Source organism: Mytilus californianus, unplaced genomic scaffold, assembly GCF_021869535.1.
Source record: "Mytilus californianus isolate M0D057914Y unplaced genomic scaffold, xbMytCali1.0.p SCAF_5, whole genome shotgun sequence".
NCBI lineage: Eukaryota > Metazoa > Mollusca > Bivalvia > Mytilida > Mytilidae > Mytilus > Mytilus californianus.
The window spans coordinates 3,843,389-3,855,659 of NW_026262701.1; the positions used below are offsets into that span (position 1 = coordinate 3,843,389).

At 32.0% G+C, this 12,271-nt stretch overlaps 1 protein-coding gene across 1 annotated transcript in view; it reads left to right on the top strand.

The window, feature by feature from the left end:
* The window catches only part of LOC127700878 (lysosome membrane protein 2-like), a 50,045-nt gene extending 40,040 nt beyond the window's left edge, over window positions 1–10,005 (top strand). The window contains exon 13 of the mRNA XM_052204578.1: window positions 9,874–10,005. Within this exon, the coding sequence (XP_052060538.1) occupies window positions 9,874–9,948 (75 nt within the window). The 3' untranslated portion in view covers window positions 9,949–10,005. The remainder of the gene's footprint in view (window positions 1–9,873) is intronic.
* The last annotated feature ends 2,266 nt before the right edge of the window (window positions 10,006–12,271 follow it).

Sequence of the window (12,271 nt, forward strand, 5' to 3'; positions counted from 1 at the left end):
TGCATAGGCTTGTGATGCTAATCTGGAGGTATCAGTTACTGTGTTTCGTCTGCATAGGCTTGTGATGCTAATCTGGAGGTATCAGTTACTGTGTCTCGTCTGCATAGGCTTGTGATGCTAATCTGGAGGTATCAGTAACTGTGTCTCGTTTGCACAGGCTTGTGATGCTAATTTTGAGGTATCAGTAACTGTGTCTCAGGCTTGTGATGCTAATCTGGAGGTATCAATTACTATGTCTCGTCTGCACAGGCTTGTGTTGCTAATCTGGAGGTATCAGTAACTGTGTCTCATCTGCATAGGGTTGTGATGCTTATCTGGAGGTATTAGTAACTGTGTCTCGTCTGCATAGGCTTGTGATGCTAATCTGGAGGTATCAGTAACTGTGTCTCGTCTGCACAGGCTTGTGATGCTAATCTGGAGGTATCAGTAACTGTGTCTCAGGCTTGTGATGCTTATCTGGAGGTATCAGTAACTGTCTCATCTGCATAGGCTTGTGATGCTTATCTGGAGGTATTAGTAACTGTGTCTCGTCTGCATAGGCTTGTGATGCTAATCTTGAGGTATCAGTAACTGTGTCTCGTCTGCACAGGCTTGTGATGCTAATCTGGAGGTATCAGTTACTGTGTCTCGTCTGCACAGGCTTGTGATGCTAATCTGGAGGTATCAGTTACTGTGTCTCGTCTGCATAGGCTTGTGATGCTAATCTGGAGGTATCAGTTACTGTGTCTCGTCTGCATAGGCTTGTGATGCTAATCTGGAGGTATCAGTAACTGTGTCTCGTCTGCATAGGCTTGTGATGCTAATCTGGAGGTATCAGTAACTGTGTCTCGTCTGCACAGGCTTGTGATGCTAATCTGGAGGTATTAGTAACTGTGTCTCATCTGCACAGGCTTGTGATGCTAATCTGGAGGTATCAGTAACTGTGTCTCGTCTGCACAGGCTTGTGATGCTAATCTGGAGGTATCAGTAACTGGACAACAATGTAAAAAGCTATATATGTCAGAAGATTGAAGATATGGATGCTTCATATCTTGTGGCTTTAAGTGTATTTGTACATGTTATATTTCAGAAGGTAGAAGACCTGGATGCTTCATATCTTGTGGCTTTAAGTGTATACATGCATGTTTTATATGTATTGTAAAGTGCTTTTCCTTAAATATGTCTTTTAATTTAATTATCTATGAACAAAGACATATGTATCTAATGAGAACATGTTGATTATTATTGTTGTTAGGGAAACATGTAAAGCTAATTGGTGTACTCTTTATGTCTGGGGAGAGTGTAGAGGTTGGTGTACTCTTTATGTCTGGGTAGAGTATAGAGGTTGGTGCTACTTTTATGTTGATTCCTGCCTACTGTGTGAATTTTCATTTCTTTGTTTTTTTAATTCAGTCGTATTGTAAAAATATCATAATAAGTAGACAAGGAGTAACTAATTGTCTGTTTATTTTGAGCATCAAATACTTTATGAAACAAAAATTCCTTTTGAAAAATGCTTTAAAGATGGACAGAGTCAATCATTTAACTAAACATATCTATCTAGTGAGTGATCAAAATGTTACAGTATATCATGCCTTCATATTTTCAATTGGGGACGGCAAAAACATAAATTACTATGGGATACTAATTTTCATGGATTTCTTGGGTACAAATGAACCACAAGTTTAGATGTTCTCTAAAGTACAAATTTCTTAGGTTTGTGTGCAGATTTTTGTGAAACCGTGAAATCAGAGATATCTACAAAAAATACAATTTTCCTTAATCTGTGAAAATTGGTATCCACAAAAAAAAATATATGAATCCACAGTAAGGGACTTATAGGAAATGATAATAGAGAGGTTTCTTTGAGGAGTGAGTATTAACAGAGTAGGAGAATTATAGGAAATGATAATAGAGAGGTTTCTTTGAGGAGTGAGTATTAACAGAGTAGGAGAATTATAGGAAATGATAATAGAGAGGTTTCTTTGAGGAGTGAGTATTAACAGAGTAGGAGAATTATAGGAAATGATAATAGAGAGGTTTCTTTGAGGAGTGAGTATTAACAGAGTAGGAGAATTATAGGAAATGATAATAGAGAGGTTTCTTTGAAGAGTGAGTTTTAACAGAGTAAGAGAATTATAGGAAATGATAATAGAGAGGTTTCTTTGAGGAGTGAATATTAACAGAGTAGGAGAATTATAGGAAATGATAATAGAGAGGTTTCTTTGAAGAGGGAGTTTTAACAGAGTAAGAGAATTATATGAAATGATAATAGAGAGGTTTATTTGAGGAGTGAATATTAACAGAGTAGGAGAATTATAGGAAATGATAATAGAGAGGTTTCTTTGAGGAGTGAGTATTAACAGAGTAGGAGAATTATAGGAAATGATAATAGAGAGGTTTCTTTGAAGAGTGAGTTTTAACAGAGTAAGAGAATTATAGGAAATGATAATAGAGAGGTTTCTTTGAGGAGTGAATATTAACAGAGTAGGAGAATTATAGAAAATGATAATAGAGAGGTTTCTTTGAGGAGTGAGTATTAACAGAGTAGGAGAATTATAGGAAATGATAATAGAGAGGTTTCTTTGAGGAGTGAGTATTAACAGAGTAGGAGAATTTAGGTTGAGCAAAAGAGATAGGGTTTGAGACACTTGAACTTGTCGTATAGATATATTCATCCACTCTTTATAGTTAATTTTAACATTTAAACATGCTCACTTTTAAGTTTGAAATTGGAGAACTTTTGTAAACATGCAACTTGCAACAAAAGGAGAATGATATATTGGTAAAAATATTTAACATAATTATTGGTGTGTCATGAAATGCAATTGAAACAAAAGAATGATTGATTGATTGATGGTGTTTAATGCCACTTTCAGCACTCTTGACTATATCATGGCACTCAGTTTTTATTGGTGAAAGAAGCCAGAGACAACCACCAACCTTTGACAGGTTAAACAAAAGAAAATGATGTCTAACTATTTATTAACAGTCATAGTCCACAGGCACTTGTCTCAGAAAAAAAAATTCATAAATACCTTGATGTTATATCAAGGTATATAGGAAATTCTTTTCTGAGACAAGTGCCTGTGTCATGGTCTTCTAATGACTAAACTAATTATATTGTGCCATTAACATTGGATTCTGTCTTTGATACAGGAATTCATGTTGAGTATTGCCATACATGTTTTATTAAAAATACATTATTACTATGACGCAGTATGTTTGAATGTTTTTTTCCATGGCTGTAATAGTGATGATCTCATAAAAAGGCAATTATCATCATCTCAGGAAAAATCTACAAAACTATCAAAGTATATGTATCTACATGCCATTGCTTAGTACAATTCAAGGACATTTGTAGACTGTAAATTGAGAATTAATAGTAGTAATTATTGAGATTGTTGATCAAGTTAAAATAAAAATGATCTGAGGAAATTATACATACAAGCCATTAAAAAATAATTTAAATTTGTATTTTTATACGACCGCTTTTTTTGCGGTCGTATATTGGTATGACGTCGTCTTCGTCGTCCGAAGACACATTGGTTTTCGCACTCTAACTTTAGTTTAAGTGAATGGATCTCTATGAAATTTAAGCATAAGTTTCAATACCACAAAAGGAAGGTGGGGATTGATTTTGGGGGTTATGGTACCAACAGTTAAGGAATTAGGGGCCAAAAATAAGCATTTTTGTAACTTCCAGACATAACTTGTGTGTTAGTGTATGGATCTCTCTGACATTGTACCACAAGGTTCCATATCACAAAGGGAATGCTGGGATTGATTTTGGGGGTAATTGCCTCCAAATTTTAGGAATTAGGGGCCAAAAAGGGGCAAAAAACAAGCATTTTTCTAGTTTCATGACAATAACTTGTGTGTAAGTGTATGGATCTCTCTGACATTGTACCACAAGGTTCCATATCACAAAGAGAATGCTGGGATTGATTTTGGGGGGTAATTGCCTCCAAATTTAAGGAATTAGGGGCCAAAAAGGGGCAAAAACCAAGCATTTTTCTAGTTTCATGACAATAACTTGTGTGTAAGTGTATGGATCTTTATGAAATTGTACAACAAGGTTCCATATCACAAAGAAAAGCTGGAATTGAGTTTGGGGGGAAATGCCCAAAACGTTTAGGAATAAGGGGCCAAAAAGGGGCAAAAAATAAGCATTTTTCTAGTTTCCAGACAATAACTTGTGTTCAAGTGTATGGATCTCTCTGAAATTGTACCGCAGGGTACCATACCACAAAGGGAAGGCTAGGATTGATTTTGGGGGTAATTGCTTCAAAATTTTAGGAATTAGGGGCCATAAAGGGGCAAAAACCAAGCATTTTTCTAGTTTCATGACAATAACTTGTGTGTAAGTGTATGGATCTTTATGAAATTGTACAACAAGGTTCCATATCACAAAGAAAAGCTGGAATTGAGTTTGGGGGGAAATGCCCAAAACGTTTAGGAATAAGGGGCCAAAAAGGGGCAAAAAATAAGCATTTTTCTAGTTTCCAGACAATAACTTGTGTTCAAGTGTATGGATCTCTCTGAAATTGTACCGCAGGGTACCATACCACAAAGGGAAGGCTAGGATTGATTTTGGGGGTAATTGCTTCAAAATTTTAGGAATAAGGGGCCATAAAGGGGCAAAAAAAACAAGCATTTTTCTAGTTTCAGGACAATAACTTGTGTGTTAGTGTATGGATCTTTATGAAATTGTACTACAAGGTTCCATATCACAAAGGGAAAGCTGGGTTTGAGTTTGGGGGTAATTACCCTAAACGTTTAGGAATTTGGGGCCAAAAAACAAGCATTTTTCTAGTTTCCAGACAATAACTTGTGTTCAAGTGTATGGATCTCTCTGAAATTGTACTGCAAGGTACCATACCACAAAGGGAAGGCTGGGATTGAGTTTGTGGGTGATGAATCTTAAGTGGGTTCAAAAAATTTAGGGGGGGGGGGGGGGGGGGGGTTTTTTCTTTAAAATTTTCCATTTTAAGTCATTAGCCCGACTGGATGTAACTAATTTACACCAAGATATTATTGTCAATGCAGAATGATAGAATTCATTAATTTAGGAGCGGGGTCTTTCAGCAGTTTGACCATATTTTATTGAAAAGCATGATAAATGCACGGTATCCAATTCTTCGTGTAAATAAATATATTGTGCATAATATCTGAATTTACAGTACATTGATATTTTATACTCTGATAGTATCTAAGAAACGATAATGGCTATACATCCTCATGTAATATCCTATAGTAACTGTAGTAACAATTTGAATCTCTGCTTTCTTCTGATTGTTTTGTCTCACTGTATAAACAGTTCAGTCGTAAAAAGAGTAAATATTTGTAAGCTTCAATGTATGATATGATAGATATAAATTGAGAAATGCTCTGAATGAAAGATAATACAGGGAACATCCAAATCTATTGGACACATTACAACAGACTTAACAAACCTTCAATAACCATCTTGGTAAATGTTTGTGAAAAACAAATATATTAGAAAGTCTGACTTGATACAAGTACCAACTGTGGTAAAGATCAAATGACTTTATGCCAAGCCAGTTTAGTTAAAGGGGGGGGGGGAGGTAATTACACCCATACTTATCTAAACATATGTCATTAAATTAATTTGAGATCATTTGAAGTTCTACAGCAAATAGCCTGTCCCTTGTCAGGTGAAGTTGGCTCAATTACCCATGAGGCTAAATGGGAACCCAGTATGTGTAATCATTGTTGCCATTAATATATGTGGCCCAATTAATCAAAAGTCAATTATAGAGGTTCCCATGTTATTGCTCCTGTATTGGCCACTTCTTTAAAATTAATGACACAATGCATATTGACCAAAGTTAATAGGAATAACGCACATAAGGACTTTTACAATTATTATGCATTTTGTTACCATTGAGTATTGAACAAACACATGACCTAAAAAAACAGTAATTGATTGGCAAGGAGTAAAAATAGTCCTTAGTATGTTCAGACTTGGTACAGACTCTTTCTCACAACTATCTTAATGCTGGATAGTTCTGACTTATTACTTATTACTTCCACAAGACTTGAAAATTACTTGGAAAATGACTTTGTACAATCTCTTCTATAGGACTTATACAAAGTCTTGACAATCTCACTTATTACAAGCACTTCCACTAGATTTGAAAATGACTGACAACTCTGACTTGAGGTACAAACATCAGTCTTTAGTTTTTGATTTTTTTATTTTTTGCTGTGACGTTGTCAGTTTCTACTGGACTTATGAGTTTGACTATTCCTTTGGTATCTTTTGTCTCTCTTTTACGTGGGATATGATAGTTTCATAAAAATTAATATTTTGAAACAGTGCTAGCATATAAAAATTTATGACACAAAATGTAACTGAAATTTTGGATGTTTTCAAAACCTTATTTCATGAATGAATGAAAGTTTGATAAAATGTTGCCAAAAAATTCATATTTATTGCATAACTAAATTGTACAATTTAATCTAGTTTCTGGATTATCTTACATTCAATCTTTATGATACATCATTTTCTAGATTTTTTTTTCTGTCCTTGACTTGTGTTTTTATGACGATAGCTGGTTTTGACATTATTATTCTATATTTACTAAAGATGTTCTATTATAAGCTAAAGATAATCATCCTCACATCTAGTATACTTTAAATTAATGACTTATTATGCCAAAAGTAATTCACAGTTATTGTTTCTAAAGCTTTCTTGAAGAATAACAGTTATTTTGCAACATTATGTTTTAAAGTGTTATATAACAGTACATTTTATTTTGTTTGAAAAGATCTTGACTCTTAACTCTGAAATATACAAAAATTACTTTTTGAATCCCTAGATATGTTGCTACTAAATTTAAGCTTTTATAAGCAGATAAGAGATTTTATTCTCTTCTTTATAGAAAGATTGGAATTATTGTACAAAATTTAAGCTTCGCATATCTAGCAGACTATATAATGTCGTGTAAACATCTTTAGGATGTTATTAGATGCTTTTATAAGACTTTCTGATTTTCAAATTCAAGGGCTAATAGAAGGGATCTATCATACCTTCCCTTTTATCAAAACAGATCTGGTTTTTAGCTCACCTGTCCCAAAGGGCAAAGTGAGCTTTTCTCATCACTTGGTGTCCGTAGTAGTCATCTGTTAACTTTTACAAAAATCATCTCCTCTGAAACCATCAGGCCAAATTTCACCAAACTTGGCCACTATTATCATAAGCCTATCTAGTTTTAAAATTATGTCTGATGACCCCGCCTGCCAACAAACATGGCCGCCATGGCTAAAAATAGAACATAGGGGTAAATGCAAGTTTTGTCTATTATCTTGAAAACTGCTATAAAAAAAAAATCTGACAGACCAAAAATGATCAGAATGTTGAGATGTACATAATGTCTTTTTGAATCAAAACTTCTTATGGAAGTTATTGCCCTTAAATGACGATTTTTATAAATTTTTTGCATTTTTGCCTAATATGTTAAAAACTATAATAGATAGAAAAAACTCTAAATTGCATTGATGAGCACAACAAGATCTACAATTGGGACAACATTGCTGAAATCGTCAGTTAACTCTTTATTGGAGTAATGGTTCTTAATGATGATTTGTACCCATTTTTAGTGTTTTTGTCTTTTATCTTGAAAACTATAATAGTTAGATAGACACTTGAAATAGCAAAAATGATCAGCAAGACAAGACCTTCAAACAAGTCAAAGGCCAAAATCATCAGTAGACTCCTTTTTTGGAGTTCTTGCCCTTTAATGACTATATTTACCAATTTTTTGCTTTTTTGTCTTGTATCTAAAAAATTATAATAGATAGGTAGAAACTTAAATAAGCAAATTTGCTTATCAAGACAAGATCTACAATTAAGTCATAGAGAGGAAAGTCAAGTTTTGCGGGAATCATTAGTAGACATTTTATCAAAGGGGATGGCCCTTTAATGGCGATTTTTTAACCCTTTTTTTTTTGTGTGTTTCGGGCTAAAACAAAATAAGATAGAGAGAAACTGTAAACAGATAAAAATCAACAATACAAAATCAACAATAAAGAGATTTTTGTCAGGAATTCTATTCTAGTCAACAATGCTGGAGAGTGTCCATTGTTGAAGATGCAATTTGACCTAGTTGTGCAACACAGGCTCTTTAGAGTCTTTAGTTTATAATACCTGCATGTGATAGTATGTGATTTTTAGTATAATTATTATTAATGATTGGTAGACATAATAAAAGTGTCTGTTTCTAGAACAAACCAATCCAGATAACAGAGGGGGTGTTCCAAACTAGGAAATAATATCAGTGGTTACATTGTTTCTTTGTTTAATAAATTGGTGTTGATATCATAGATTTAGATGCGGTATTAACGATTGTTCTGATTACAGAAAACCACATGTTCATTCCTTAATTTTCTCTATGGTGGGCTAGTGTTGTTAGATTGCTGTCACATTGATACAGTATTTTATTCAAATGGAGTGTTACCAGACAGAATAGACATTAGCATTAGAGAATTCATACATCAAAACTTACACCAGCTGTTGGCGTATACATTATGTACATTAACTAGAACTTATCTTATTTAATTTATTATAAATTGATAATTTACAGGTGTTTGTAAAAAATTAAACATAATTCAATATTAAATTGTTCCTATTTCACAGATTATATAGTTTAAATTACATTCCATTGATTTTATGAACAGTTTGATGTTTTATTTTTATGAAGATAATCTAATTTATCTATAATTTAACTTCAGCAGAAACAAATTTGGAACAGTCTAATCCAGAGTTTTTGCTAAAAAAAATGTTTTTAAATGAGATAAATTGAGCGAATATTTCAGAACAAGGTGTCAGTGTCACACTGTATTCTATTATTGAACACATGTAAACTGGCAATTTAACTTCATAATCATTAATTTTGTCAGTCAAAAATTTTTATTCACCTGTTGCAGAGGACTATTGCAGAAACAAGTTTAATGGCCATTGTTATATTATAGTTCGTTTCTGTGTGTGTTACATTTTAATGTTGTGTTTTTGTTGTGTCGTTTTTCTCTTATATTTGATGCGTTTCCCTCAGTTTTAGTTTGTAACCCGGGTTTGTTTTTATCTCTATCGATTTATGAGTTTCGAACAGCGGTATACTACTGTTGCCTTTATTTAACATATAGAAATATGTTTAACCTATTGTCTATGTAATCTTTAATGCCTTTTGGGATATGTTGGATGACAATCTTCATGATCTTATCCCTGAACAACCTTGAGGGCCATCAAATTATCAATAGAAACATTTAAAAATGATATAAAAACTCTTACTTAAAATACTAAAATAGCATTAATTTACTGAGTCTGGATCATTTTCAGAGTTACAGATGCTGACACCTAACCAGGCCTTGCCATTATAAAACTTTAGAGCATGATTATCTTACTCAGACATAGAAATCAACCAATCAAAATACAGGATATTGTGTTTGGAGCACAAATTGTGTACTTTGAGTACTTAGTAAAGTTTTATGACCGAGAGCCCAGATATTCACTATGAGTTTGAGTATGAGATGCCAATTTGGAACATTAAGATACTTGTAACCTTGCCATTGCTGGGTTAATAGGAAAGAAAATTGGCCAGAATAATAAGTAATCATTGAATAAATGCTGTGAAATATTTAGTCTTAAAAAAGATAGTCAAATGATGCTTAAAAACTAAATGAGATCTGTATAGATTTACCTCCGATGTCCTGCCTTAAGAATCATGGGACTTCTCAGTTAACTCTGTCTATATAGTCTCGTAGCCTTGCCAGTTGTACCTGAGAGAGGGAGAAGTTGGTAGTATGATTGAAACAAGTCTTTATGGCCAAATCTGTAAAGGAAATCTTTTTAAATTGTTAATATATTTTCAGATTTTTATGAAGCCAGGGGACAAAAGATTATCCTCATTGACAGAATCAGATGACAGAAGACATTTAGTTTCTTGATATACAGTCAGTAGTTATGTAACTATCAAATGTGATATGCTGAATTATGTACAATTTTTTTTTATATAAATCACAAACCAAAGTGCTAGAACCAGTCAGAAATCAGTTGCAATGAAATCAAATACTCAGGAATTATAGATAGAAATACAGAAAAAGACATAATTGTATGAAATTGTAATATTAGTTTGGTCATTATTGTATACTTAACATGATATTATTGTTCTTTTTTATATCACATCTATTTAAACTTACTGTTTAATATCAGAATTCAACTTTTTTATATTTGAAATTATTCATATAAAACAAAATATTTTAATTTCAGATTATTTATTTTAATTAGAAAATTGACATTTTATCAGATGTTGAATCATGTAAAAATGCACTTAGCAAAATTCTTAAAAATCAAAATAAATTTTTATGGAATAGAAAATTTGCTTATAATTAAAAAGTAGTCCTTATGGTATAATAATAGTAATTAAGGATGTTCGCTCCTCTTGTTATTGATTTTTTGCCAGATATTCAGAATCCTCTAGTTTTATCCATGTAGAGCCATTAAAAATTTTGCCCAATAACCCCTACTTTGCTTTCCATAATTTGATTACATATAGTTTAAAATGTCATCTTTGAAAATCTTATTAAATCCTTGTTATTTTTTCATCGTTTTTGAAAGAAAAAAGGTGCCAATGTTAAATGTATGAAAATCTAGAGAGAAGTATTTCCCGCCAAATTTTCAATGGCTTATATCTCAATAACAAGCACACGGACCCTTCACTTTTTTCTGCTTTTTTAGTTCCAATATTTATATACTATCAATTTATAATATTCTTTTAAAAAGCTTGTTATTTTGAAACAGAGTAGCGAACATCCTTAATATACATTATTGTGAAAGATTGTATGTTGCCTTCTTGGTGTATTTGAATTAGATTATTATGTGGTTTGATTTTGTCTCATTTCCCCACATTTACTTTTATTTATATATATATAAAGTTACATAGGATGTGTTACTTCCTGTTGTTTTGCAGTGCATTCTATTCAATTTATTTTTTTTTACTATGCAAATATTGCCAAAAATCTTAATGGTACAATAGCTAATAACACTGATATGTTTATTACCTATGACAATGAATCATTTTCATCGCATTTTTTGGTGAAAACAGCTACTGATTTGTGTTTAAATGTTAGATTATTAATTGGCAAGGCTTATTTTTAAGCAGGGCTGAAAGACACTAATATAAATAATTCATTTTTTGTAAATCTTCAGATATATTGAGCAATTACAATGCAATTTTGTTTAACTTTGATCTTCAACTTAGTAGACAATTTTGTGTTTGTTGAATGAGAAGTGGTTCTATAATTTGTTTTTGTAATAATCTTGTCTAATATGTTTGAACTTGAAATAGATAATCAAATTATTTTAGTTCTTTTTTAATACATAGGATTTAGTTTATATGATGACTTAAAAAACTTTTTTTGTATCAAATTATTTAAACTATAGTTTTGACATAAACAGTATTATTTTTGTCTTTGTAATGCACTAGTTTAGAAGGTGTGCAATACTGTATTAGAACAAACATGGCTAGCACATAGTCTTAAAACAAATGTATTTTGTAGACTGAAAGATATAAATTGTTCAAAGTAGATTTAGTTTGATATTGTAAATATTTCCTCAGAACAAATATAGTCATTATCTCAGGAAATGTATTTCAGCATTAATTTTAGTAATTTTTTTGTAGTAAGCATTCACATAGGGGATTATATTTTAAATGCATTTATAACTAATCTTGTGAAAAGGCTTTAATGATATTGTATCTTTTTTCTCTTTTGGATGTGATATTATTTATTTAGCTTGGTGAGGAGTAATTTGTTCTTCCATATTTTTTAGAAGCAAAATGTAGTAATTTGTTTCTTTGGTATATGAAATACAACAATTTATTTAGGGATTCCTTTTGTTAACATTTCATGACCATGAGATATTGAATACCACTTAATATTCATTTGTGATAATTTTACTTTTTTTTGTGTATGCTGACATTTATTTCATCTGAATTTAATATGTATTCATTGTTGATGTTCAATCTTATGTTTTCTGTTGAATTCTTAACAACTTATCTGGACTGCAAAGCCATTAAAGTGTCCATATATACAATTAGGGAAAACCTCTTCACAGGATCTTCATGTATACCGTTGGTAATTGACTGTTATAGTTCTGACTTGGTACAGGTACTTTCAAATGAAAGTGATTGACTGAACCAGGTTTCACAGCTTGTCAAACCTCTTACTTATATGTTATTTCATTTAATAAGGACTATTTTCTTGAAGCCAA